This window comes from Chiroxiphia lanceolata, chromosome 1 (genome assembly GCF_009829145.1).
Source record: "Chiroxiphia lanceolata isolate bChiLan1 chromosome 1, bChiLan1.pri, whole genome shotgun sequence".
Classification (NCBI taxonomy): Eukaryota; Metazoa; Chordata; class Aves; order Passeriformes; family Pipridae; genus Chiroxiphia; species Chiroxiphia lanceolata.
Window position 1 is genome coordinate 54559502 of NC_045637.1, and position 11172 is coordinate 54570673.

The 11172-nt window shown below is 44.6% G+C and overlaps 1 protein-coding gene across 1 annotated transcript; it reads left to right on the forward strand.

Annotated features, from left to right (window-relative positions):
- The first annotated feature begins 1909 nt into the window (after positions 1-1909).
- Positions 1910-10301, forward strand: TUBB6 (tubulin beta 6 class V). Its single transcript, XM_032704374.1, has 4 exons — positions 1910-2034; positions 2640-2748; positions 3835-3945; positions 8678-10301. Exons 1-4 carry the CDS (start codon positions 1978-1980, stop codon positions 9739-9741), a joined length of 1341 nt encoding a protein of 446 aa, XP_032560265.1. The 5' UTR covers positions 1910-1977; the 3' UTR covers positions 9742-10301.
- The last annotated feature ends 871 nt before the right edge of the window (positions 10302-11172 follow it).

An 11172-nucleotide genomic window follows, 5' to 3' on the forward strand; every position in this document is an offset into this window, starting at 1 on the left:
ACTGGAGAAGGGAGCCATAGTTTGTTGTGCATGTCTTTATGTCTGAATACCAGCAACTGGGATGGAACTGTGGACCTCTGGGATAACATTTCCAGGTGCCAGCAACCGGGATGACTTGGGATCCAGGGGTTAGGTACTGAATAAGAAGAGTGTCTAAGACCAGCTACTGAAAGGATCCATATTGTATAGATATATACAAATACATATTTATTTTCCATTAATGGGCTTCTGTCCTGGTCAGCCAGAGAGGGGAACAGGATGAGGCCATGAGTGCTGTTTGTATTTGTATGAGTGCTGTGTTTTCTGCCTCTGTCAGTCAGCATGGACAGTCATATATGTATGTGTATGTGTGTGTAAGGAGGTGTGTGTCTATGTGCATGAGCCTATTGGGAACACACACTCAGCCTTACCAGTAGCCAGATCTGGGAACCAATTGAATTTTAAAAACTGGCATACCAGCAGAAATGATTGCAACAGGAGAGTTGATGGCAAGTACGAACAGCAAATGGGAGGATTTGCAAAGCATAGGGAAAGCCAGGCCTGGAAGGCATATTCAAGGACAGACATACAGATTCAGGCAAAGTCCAAGACAATCTCACTAATCAGGCTGCTGAATAATGACTTGTTCATGGATCTCTTCCAAAAATGCAGATCACACAGAGAAGGACAGTTCAGCAGAGAAGAAGGTACATAGTGTCCAGTCCTCTGCTGGTGGATGCTTGCAAGGCAAATGTGCTGATCTTCCAGCTGCTTCGCTGATGTCAAAAAGCCATTTGACTCAGCCTAGCATGATGGTTGCGGGCTACTCAGAGGTAATTTGCTAGAAGCTGCTAGCCCTGCTGAAAGACATTTATGGAAAGGCAAGGTTGGAGCCCAGAGCACACAGTCTAGCTGACATTGGTCATGTCACACCAACATAAGGGCAGGCAGGTAGGAGGTGCCTCCGAAAATACAGATTTGGGGTTATTTGGAGGTTATGTATTGTTTGGTGGGGGCTAGCTTGACTGTGTTCAAGTTATAAAGAGTACCCAAGATTGTTCTCCAAAAGATCCCAGCTGGGCCACCTTTGATCATGTAGATAAGGAGGTTCTATAACTCTGGCCTAAGGGCTGCTCTTGCACAACAGCAGAGACTAGGTGAGGCAGTAAAGATGTACATGGACAGATGAATGCCTCCCACCAGGGTTATATACTGCAATAGGCTATGCAGGCAATGGCATCCCATGGAAGAGTCACTCTGGCATCAAAGCAGGTATCCTTTACCTGGGAAACCATGCAACATTTACACAAAGGGACTATAAAGCAGATTCAGCAACTGTGGGAACTTGTTTCCTCTCTGGAGGGGAAAGAAAATCTTCTTTTTCACTAAAAATGAAGCTATTTAAACCATGCATATCCCAGGGCACGCTCCGCATTGTGATGACACGAGCTTTCAGCAAAGTTGCTCTGCAGAGAGTGCTTGTCATCCCAGTTAGAATTTTCAGTAGCAGCTTATCTTGTTGGCAAAACCAAGTCGGAAAAGAGCGCTGCAAAGAAGATGGTCCTTGGCAAGGCACAGAGAAGGGCCACTCACTCCTTTGGACGCTGCCCCATCAGCGAAGGCTGCGATTTGCCCAAGGAACGACCGGAGAAGGCGGCGATGTCCGCCTGCAGGACAGGGCTCCCAAGGGGGGTGGTGAAGATGCCGGACCCACGTTTGCCGAACTGAGTTTGGGTGAGCAGCAAGAGGACTCCTCGGGACCCCCACTGCCGACGAGGACAACGCGAGCGGTTGGTGTCACCCGGGGGGTGGCGTGGCCGCCCCTGTCCCTGTCCCGGCGCGGGGCCGAGGGCGGTCCCGGCCGGGGCGGCCGCTGAGAGAGCGGCGGGGGGGGGTGCGGGGAGCCCATAAAGCACCGCCCGGTGGGCCGGCGCCGCGCACTGCCGGGCAGGGCGGCGGGACAGCGGGAGCACGGCTGGGAGAGCTGGGGGCACAGCCATGAGGGAGATCGTGCACATCCAGGCGGGACAGTGTGGAAACCAGATCGGGACCAAGGTGAGCCTGAAGGGGAGCCGCTGGTTGCCCGCCGCTGGCGGAGCCTATGAGCGCTCGGGGGACGCGCCCGGTTGTTCCTCGGGCCTGTGGGACCTCTCGGGGCTGGGCCGGGTTGGGCTGGGCTGTGCCCCCCGCCGCCCCCCGCTCCCCTCCGGCCGCCCGTGCCCCGAGCGAGCCGCTGCCGAGCGGCGCCGGGCGCGCCCGGGGCACCGCGCATCGCACCGCTCCCCGTGACCATAAAAGGCTTTGGGAAGTACCCAAACCAGACGGGAGCTCTTTTAAAAATTATTTTTAAAATTATTTTTGCGTTGAAACCGTCCAGGCTGCGGTTCAGGAGCGGGGGGCGGTGACCCAGCCCGAGCGGCCCCTGGGAGCGCTGAGGCGGCCCAGCCCGCCCGGGTGGGGAGCGGTGCGGCCGCCCCTGCTCCGTTGGATTTGAATCCTGGTGCCTGCCCCGCTCCCGCTGGCGGCGCGGGCAGGGAGGGGCGGCGGGCACGCCTGGAATCCGGCAGCTGCCGCGGGGCCGCCGCCCGCCCGGGAGCTGGGCAGGGCCCCAGTGCTCCACAGGGGAGTTCCCAACCCACTTCTCGCTTTTCCTCCCTTAGTTTTGGGAAGTAATAAGTGATGAGCATGGCATTGACCCAGCCGGAGGCTATGTCGGTGACTCAGCGTTGCAGCTGGAAAGGATCAATGTCTACTATAATGAATCATCTTGTAAGTGTGGGACGGGGAGGGGAGCGGGACAGGGGACTCCGTGGGAAGGGGCACAGGAGTCTGGAAGATAATTGCACATCTGTCCGCCTTCCTCGCATTCCATTATGGGTTGTGCCCAGCGCAACCCACTACACACAGAAAATACTATCTACTTTCTTACAAAGTGTTAAGGTAATTGGGTGTTGTCTCCGCACACAGAGAGAAGTGGCCCAAGGGACTATCCTTAGGGTCTGGATGTAGACATTTGTTTTTTATTTAGCACAACGGTTTGCTCTTCTAACACATGACGCATCATCAGATGCGTCTTGTCAATTACCTCAAATTAAACGGTTGGTTATATGAGCCTGCATCCGTAGTACTCTGTCTCTAATTTCATGAATGAGAGGGTTGGGCCATAGGTAATAGAGAACTGAACAGTAACTCATTAATAGGATGCCGGAGGCGTCCAAATCCCCTGAGTCAGTCTGGTGTTGGAAAGTGTTCACAGTGTAAAATGGAGATCTTGAGTCCTTTGGTCTATTGACACGAACCTGCAAGTGTGAATGTTTCATCTTTTGTCCAGCTTGGGTTAATTCATATTATTTAACTGAGTTTGCTTGAACAATTTGATACAGATTTTTTTATTTTGTGCTTTGTGGTAGATATGCTGTTTGCCATGTACACCAAGTAGCTCTTTTCAGTGGATGAGAATCCATCAAGCATTAAAGTTTGTGAGAAGTATTAGGATCATTTGAACATAAACACTTTACTCCCCCTGTTATTCACAGAAAAGATTACCTACTTTGTTATAAAGAACACGTAAACTATTTTTTCTGATCAGAAACTTCCCTCCCTCATATCTATTGCTGATAAAGAGCTTACAGAATGTTATATACCATGTATAGAACCCAGAAGATGTCAGCTCTGTTTTTCAGGCTGTACTGATTTGTTGCTAGAGTGCTGGGTTTTTCACCACCATGACTTTCTGTACAGGAAGTGCTTATATATGTATGAACTATGTATTAGAGTAACAGTATGAGACATATTTCTGTATTAAGGGCTATAACTGTGTCAGAGCATTAAGGGCATGCTTACTTTTTATTGCAGCCCAGAAATTTGTACCAAGAGCAGTCTTGGTGGACTTGGAGCCGGGAACCATGGATAGTGTGCGATCCGGTCTTTTCGGTCAGCTCTTTCGGCCCGATAATTTCATCTTCGGTATGTGGATGTTACTTTTTAAAAAACAGAGCTTTTTTTCCTGTAAAAAACAAAGAAGCTGTTTGATTAGCAAGTGAATGGTCAAAAAGCATTTAATCTCTTTATTCCAAAGTGATCCTAATGATAAATCCTAATAAGCTAACAATGCGATTGCAGTTATCTGTAAGTCAGTCAAAAGATCCCGTTAACTGTAAAAGTCATTCTTCTGTTAAATCGTTCCTTCAATTAGCAAACTGCTGAGAGTTTCCTATGGTATTCAGATAAAGTACATTTGCTTTCCATATATGTGAACTCCAGAGAAATCCTGAGGCCACTTCTTTACAACAAAATGTATGGAAATTCTGCAGAAAAATGGAGGGGGGGGAGAAAACCTCAACCACAAACCAACTGGACTACTGTTCACTTGAATTCTTATTAAATGCTTGAGCACTGAATTGTTTTTAGGCCGTGTAATTAAACTTTTTCAGTAAATCCTTACAGTGGAAGAAGACCATCTGTAACATGGAAAACACTGTCATTACTGGTTTATTTTCCAGCATAATGAGAAGCAGTCTGAGAGTATGTGGAGAACTGGTTTTGCAGTGTTCTTGCAGAGGGTTGGTTTTGCCTTTACTGTTCTGCTTTGGAATTCTGTGGTACTTTCCATCTAAGCTTAAAAATGCATATTACCCTTTCTGAGCAGCCTTATGAAGTACACAAGCATTATCAGTTCCTTTGCACTAAAGGAGAAACAGCATGTGGAAGTTAAGTGATCCACTTTCTGAAACGGGAAGTCTGAATGAAAGCTACCTTGAGAACTCTCACGTCCTTTTGGTTTTCAAGTCTGCACTAGCCACAGACATTTCCTTCTGACAAGGCAAGCTTAGATTGGAACTTAGTTTGGTATATCATGTCAACATAAGGAAGGAACAATGCCAAGGACAGACAGAGAAAAGATAAATGTTATTTGGGTGGTATAAAACAAACTTAAGTCTGGGTTTTTGCTGGTGAGGTGGGAAGTAAAGAAGCCATGCAGAGTTCCTTTAAGTCTTTGACTCAAAACTTTTAATGCTATCCCCTGTTGTTCTCCTGTAAATTCCATGGCAGGGATGTTAAGGGTCTCTTCCAAAGGATCTCTGTTACAACATGTAGAAGTAAGCTTAGGGAGAAAAGCCACAGACATAGTCAGCTTTATGAAGTATGTTTCTGTATTCAGATTTCTCCTTTCATTCCCTTTCCCCTGCATGGACCACATAAGCCCTCTGAAAGTGAATTCACCTGACCTATGGAAATACCTGAACTGGAGCTTTGGAGTTTGGCACCCCACCAGTAAAACCAGAGCAAAATCAATTCAGAATGTCTTCAACAATAGTCCTGTTAACTATACTCCCTTCCTGCCAAGATAACAATGAACCAACAGCATGTGATCAACTCGTATCTGACAGAGGCCCCTGCCAGCATCAGGCACTGTCCTCCCAACCTGCTGAATAATGTAGAATGGCTGAGCGCTGAAGTAATGATCTTCTGTGTCAAAAGCCAACAAAGCATTTTGTTTTCTCTTTTAAAAATCTGGCCTGGGCCCACAAAGGATTTTGTGGTAGAAGCTGGCAGTCCCACACTTGCTGTACCCCAGGCTGTTAGGGTTCATTCTGATGGAGATGTTTTCCACCTCTGCAAGTAACCATGGACCGTCAATCAGGATTTCATGGAGGTATACTGAGTACACGGTCGCATATTCCAGATATGGGAATTTATCTCAGACCAGCAGGAGATTTGAGATGGATACAAAACAATCCTTATACTTTAATGCTTGTGTTGACAAGGTAGTGATCTGAAACGTGAAGAAGCACAGTGGAATGATCTTGCTGTATGAGCCAGCAGGTCTCCTGGCCTTCTAACAGCATACAGTTGCCCACCAAGAACTACTCTGAACTCTGGTGTATCTCTTCCCGTTAACCAGTTTTCATTTGTACATTTTTGCATTTGTCTTTCTTTTTTGTGTACACCCTTGCTAGATTTGCTACATAGATACCACTTCAATTTAAATTGTATGAACTGGTGGGAGCAACCACAAAATGGCAGTCAGGCAGTCACAGGCAAGTTCTGCAGCAAGGCTGTTTACAGTAGGCTTCTAAGCATTAGTGTACAAACTACTGCCCTTTCTTACCAGGTTTGTCTTCTGTTTGAAGCAGTGAAGAGAGGAAAGGAGCGAGAGAAGATTGCAGAAAACAGTTGTCATTTTAAGGATTAAAAAATACATTAACTATTCACAAATGGCTCTCTGCATGTGCAGCTCAACCTGAATGTCTCTGATAACCCTACAGTGTGCTGTAAAAAGAAAGTGATAGAAGGATCTGAAGTGCCAAGAGTGCAGATAGGTTGTGGGGTTGCTTCGTGTAGACTTTAGATCCTGGCAAACGTACAGTGAGAAATGACAGAGGCAGTATGCTAGAGATGGGCTGCATACAATGCAGAGCTTCCAAGACTGGCAAAAGGTTTGCCAAGTCCCAAGTTTTGTGGACACAGGCTTGTTTTCCACGTAGAGAATTAAGTCCTGGTGGAACTTGATAATTTTTGTGTTTGCTTAGGATTTTCAGAGGTCAGGTAGGTGGGCACCTGATAAGTGGAGGCCATCTAGTAGAGTTTTGCAGGATAGGAGTCAGGATTTTCAGGTATGTGGCAGTCTTGGCACCTCCAGACCACACTGTATTGTCATGGAGCTTCCAGGGCTTATTTTACATGTTGCATGTGGTGGTAGTGATGGTCTTACAGTGCTGTAGAGCTAGTGGGTCTGGAAATATAAGATTACTGGGTATAAACAGCAGAAGATCTCCAATGAAAATGTCGGAGACCCTAGGCACATGGCTGACTAGTGGAAGAAGAGCAATGTTATCACGGTAGTAGCCAATAGAGGGCTGGAGGGAAGCCATTAGTTTTGGTGTTGGCAGCCGCTGGTGCAGTTCCATGAAGCAGTTTAGATACAGAGGTTGTGATAGTGCAATAGAGAGGGTTGGTATGGCAGTAGTTGTGTGGGCATCCTGGAATTTGTGTGATGCAGAGTAAGGCTGAGGGAGTCTAGTACACTGGAGGGCCCAAAGGAGGATATGTCCACCTCTGCGTTAGTCATGCTACCTTCTAAATTTTGCAAACTTAATCTGCAAACAAAGCAAAAGCAAGTCAAATCAGTTTCTACTGATTTTTTTTTACCCATGAAAATAAAATTTTCACATCTATTAGAGTAATTGCCATTCTCTTCTTACCTTGTGTTTTGTTCCTATTCCCTACTTCTTATGTTGCTGCCCACTGAGGAAGAACAACACATTGTTTACACAAGGGGCAACCTATAAGATAAAGTCCTAAACTCAGAAGGATCCTAACAGAACTAAATTCTGCATTTTGGAGTGATGTCTGTTTGTGTGCATCCTGACATGCTGCCCTATCTGTAGTAGGGGATCTGCTCAAGCAGACTGCAGATGGTTACAAACATATTTAATTCTGGAAGGATATTAGTATGTGCTTTGCCCAGATGGACAGGAAGTGGTGAGCTCCCTGGGCTCAAAGAGTGAAAAATATAGCAGCATACAGAACAATGCATTAACTAACCAAATACATCATGAGGAAACCAAGCATTTATGCAGTGAAAATAAAGTGCATAGTATTTAAAAAAATATCCCAGCCAGCAGTTTCCCTGGTTGATGTGTTTGGCACCAACACAGCGCACTGGGAATTGAAATGAGACATGGTAATAGGAAGGGAGGAGAAGGTCTTGGAGAACAACCCAGAATTTGTGAGCTATACGCTTAATTCTGAAACTACTGCTCTTCCTGAATACCACTCACAGGAGTACACTGAGTGAGTTCAGAGGCACAGTGTATGTATATAGTAGTCACTGTGAGGAACAGGAATGTTAAAAAACCTGATCCCCCGTTTAATCCTCCTTGTTATCTAAGTAATAACAAAATGGTGGCATAGCAAATGATCTGGACTGTCCATCTTAATAAACTGAGTGGCACACGAAAGGAAAATAGCCTTGTGGAGGAAAAGAAGAGGTTTATGAAACATCAGTAATCCAATTTTGCAAGTTGCTTTGCACATCCTGAAGAATAGTGAGTTTGTAGGGAAACCAGTAAAACCTAAAAATCACTTAACTTCGAGGTTTTTGAAGTAATGGTCTTGAAGCTTCTGTTGATCAGTATTTTCATTCATGAAATTAAAAAAGCTATAGTTCCTGATATAACAAGTTAAATAGGACTTGTGAAGCCCAGCTTTATTTTTGAATGACAGTGTTGCCTCTGTGCCTTGTAGAACAGTCCAAGAACCTTTCGTTTAGAAATATATATCTGTGGTTTAGCTTTGTATGCATCATGGTCCTTATAGACAGGAGGTTCTTTAATATTAAACAGTCATCTTGCGTTTACAGAAAAATCAGGATTGGAAGTGTAAAAGCTTTCAAAAGAAGGAGTCAAGGGTACCTTTGCATGTATGGAAGGTAAAATGCCAAAAAAGAAAAAGAAAATGCCCAAAGACATAAATGAAAACTACCAGATACTAAAAGATTTATGTTGATACTTCCAGTAATAATATAATATTACATTTATATATATATATGAGAGTAGGCAAAACTGAAGACCACAGTTATCTACCTGACAGATTTATAGCAGCTTTTGTTACAGATATGAATCCATTCAGCATTCAAATATCAAACCTTACCAATAATTTTATGTATTTTTTTTCCTGTTGTATGTTATTTTAGGACAAACTGGTGCAGGAAACAACTGGGCTAAAGGACACTACACAGAAGGGGCAGAGTTGGTCGACTCTGTACTTGATGTAGTAAGAAAAGAGTGTGAACACTGTGATTGCTTGCAAGGCTTTCAGCTCACTCATTCCCTGGGAGGAGGGACAGGATCTGGCATGGGAACCCTACTCATCAGCAAGATACGAGAGGAATATCCGGACAGGATAATGAATACCTTTAGTGTCATGCCCTCTCCAAAGGTTTCTGATACAGTGGTGGAGCCTTATAACGCTACGCTTTCAGTCCACCAGCTGGTTGAAAATACAGATGAAACCTACTGCATCGACAATGAAGCTTTGTATGACATTTGCTTCCGCACCCTGAAGCTCACCACTCCAACATATGGTGATTTAAACCACTTGGTTTCTGCTACCATGAGCGGGGTAACTACATCCCTGCGTTTTCCAGGCCAACTAAACGCTGACCTCCGGAAGCTGGCAGTGAATATGGTCCCCTTCCCACGCCTTCACTTTTTCATGCCAGGCTTCGCTCCTTTGACAGCCCGAGGCAGCCAACAATACCGAGCACTCACTGTTCCAGAGCTCACCCAGCAGATGTTTGATGCCAAAAACATGATGGCAGCCTGCGACCCAAGACATGGCCGATATTTGACAGTGGCTACCGTCTTCCGTGGTCCCATGTCCATGAAGGAGGTTGATGAGCAGATGTTGGCCATCCAGAACAAGAACAGCAGTTACTTTGTGGAGTGGATCCCAAACAATGTCAAGGTGGCAGTGTGTGACATACCTCCCCGTGGCCTCAAGATGGCTTCCACGTTCATTGGCAACAGCACTGCTATTCAAGAGCTCTTCAAAAGGATCTCGGAGCAGTTTTCGGCCATGTTCAGGAGAAAGGCCTTCCTCCACTGGTTCACAGGAGAGGGAATGGATGAAATGGAATTTACAGAAGCAGAAAGCAACATGAATGACCTGGTTTCAGAGTATCAGCAATATCAAGAAGCAACAGCAAATGATGGAGAGGAAGCGTTTGAAGATGATGAGGAAGAGATCAATGAATAAAGAAATTAAGTGTGCAATTTTTTTCCAGACCAAGTTCTCAATTCTCAGTTTCTGATAATTAGGCTTGTAAATCCATATTTATGTTAAAAAAAAAAAGGAGGAGCATGAATTTCAGATATTAGAGGTGCTCTTCAGAGTCCATTGAGATCACTGAGAACATTCAGCATTTCTGGAAATCGGGCCATTTCTATTCATGAGACAAATGTAAGGCATTCAGTTAAGGCTTTGGCCTAAGAGTCTGAACACAGAGATTGCTAGTTTGGGATCTTTATTTTCCAAACAGGTTGTCATCCCTAAAGTTGTAGAAGAGAAGATGTAAAATAGGCTTGAAAATCTACAAATTAGAGCTGCGCTATTTTCATCCAATTATGGGTAAGAAAGTCTTGTGGGTCAGAAGCACTCATTCTGTACCAGATGTACACTATTGAACTGCCAGAAACAAAATTTATGCATAATAAAAAGAAGAAAAAGGTTTTTCATATTCTGTACAGTAACTGCTGACAGTGATATTTGATTCCAGTCCTCTAAAACCAAAATAAAAATTATTAGTATCCTCTCAAGCAGAAGTGTTTTGGGTGGTCAATGCTACATAAATATCCAGTGAACTGCAGGCTAGAGGCTGGATTTGTGACTTGACCACAGATTATATATATGAAGTCTATCAATTTGTAATGAGTTCTTCATGGATCCCCTGGATTTAAAGTGACACCCCAGTATCTTGCTGGTCCCCTGTCTTTCTGACAATCACCAGTTGCAGGTGCTATTCCTATCCCTATTCCACCCAACCCATATAGCTGAAATACAGATATTCTACAGATGATGGTGGGAGAGGGGATGTAGGCTATGTGTCAACAGATCTCATTACCTAGGTTTGTAAGTTCAGCACACCTATAGATGCTGTGCATGTCTTGCTACCAAGATAGGTTAAAATAACTGGACAGATTAAGGTTGAAGTACAAGAGCATTTATCCATAATATTCAAAACTGCTGGCAAAATTTAAGATGAACAACAGGTTTATCTGCTCACACTAAAGCCAAACCACAAAGATCTCTGCTTAAGCCAGCTGACAAAGTGGTTGTTGGGCATTTGCTCTTTGTGCATGCTTTACGTTTCTGCTCATATCAATTAAACGGCCCTTCTCCATTAGAGAGCCTCCACCAGAGAACACTCTGTCTACGTGGAGTGTCTTATTTAGGTCAGTTTCTAGGCAACAGAACAAGCAAACAAAGGAGAAACCCTCTGGAAAGCCAAACTTTAAATGTTTCAGGAACTCTTTGTTTTTTCTTCTTGCCTTCAGAAGCACTTTCCAAGCAAAACGTGTTGCTCAATACTTAAAAAGGCACTTTACAAACATAGTGTAATTTCTAAAGATCCACTGCTCCTGACAACATGATGTTTTGTTAGTTTGGGATTCAGGGAATGACACAGTG

Coding starts and splice junctions, on each gene's coding strand:
- TUBB6 (XM_032704374.1), top strand. CDS start 1,978: ATGAGGGAGATCGTGCACATCCAGGCGGGACAGTGTGGAAACCAGATC. Junction 2,035..2,639: donor GAAACCAGATCGGGACCAAG/GTGAGCCTGAAG, acceptor TTCCTCCCTTAG/TTTTGGGAAGTAATAAGTGA. Junction 3,946..8,677: donor GCCCGATAATTTCATCTTCG/GTATGTGGATGT, acceptor ATGTTATTTTAG/GACAAACTGGTGCAGGAAAC.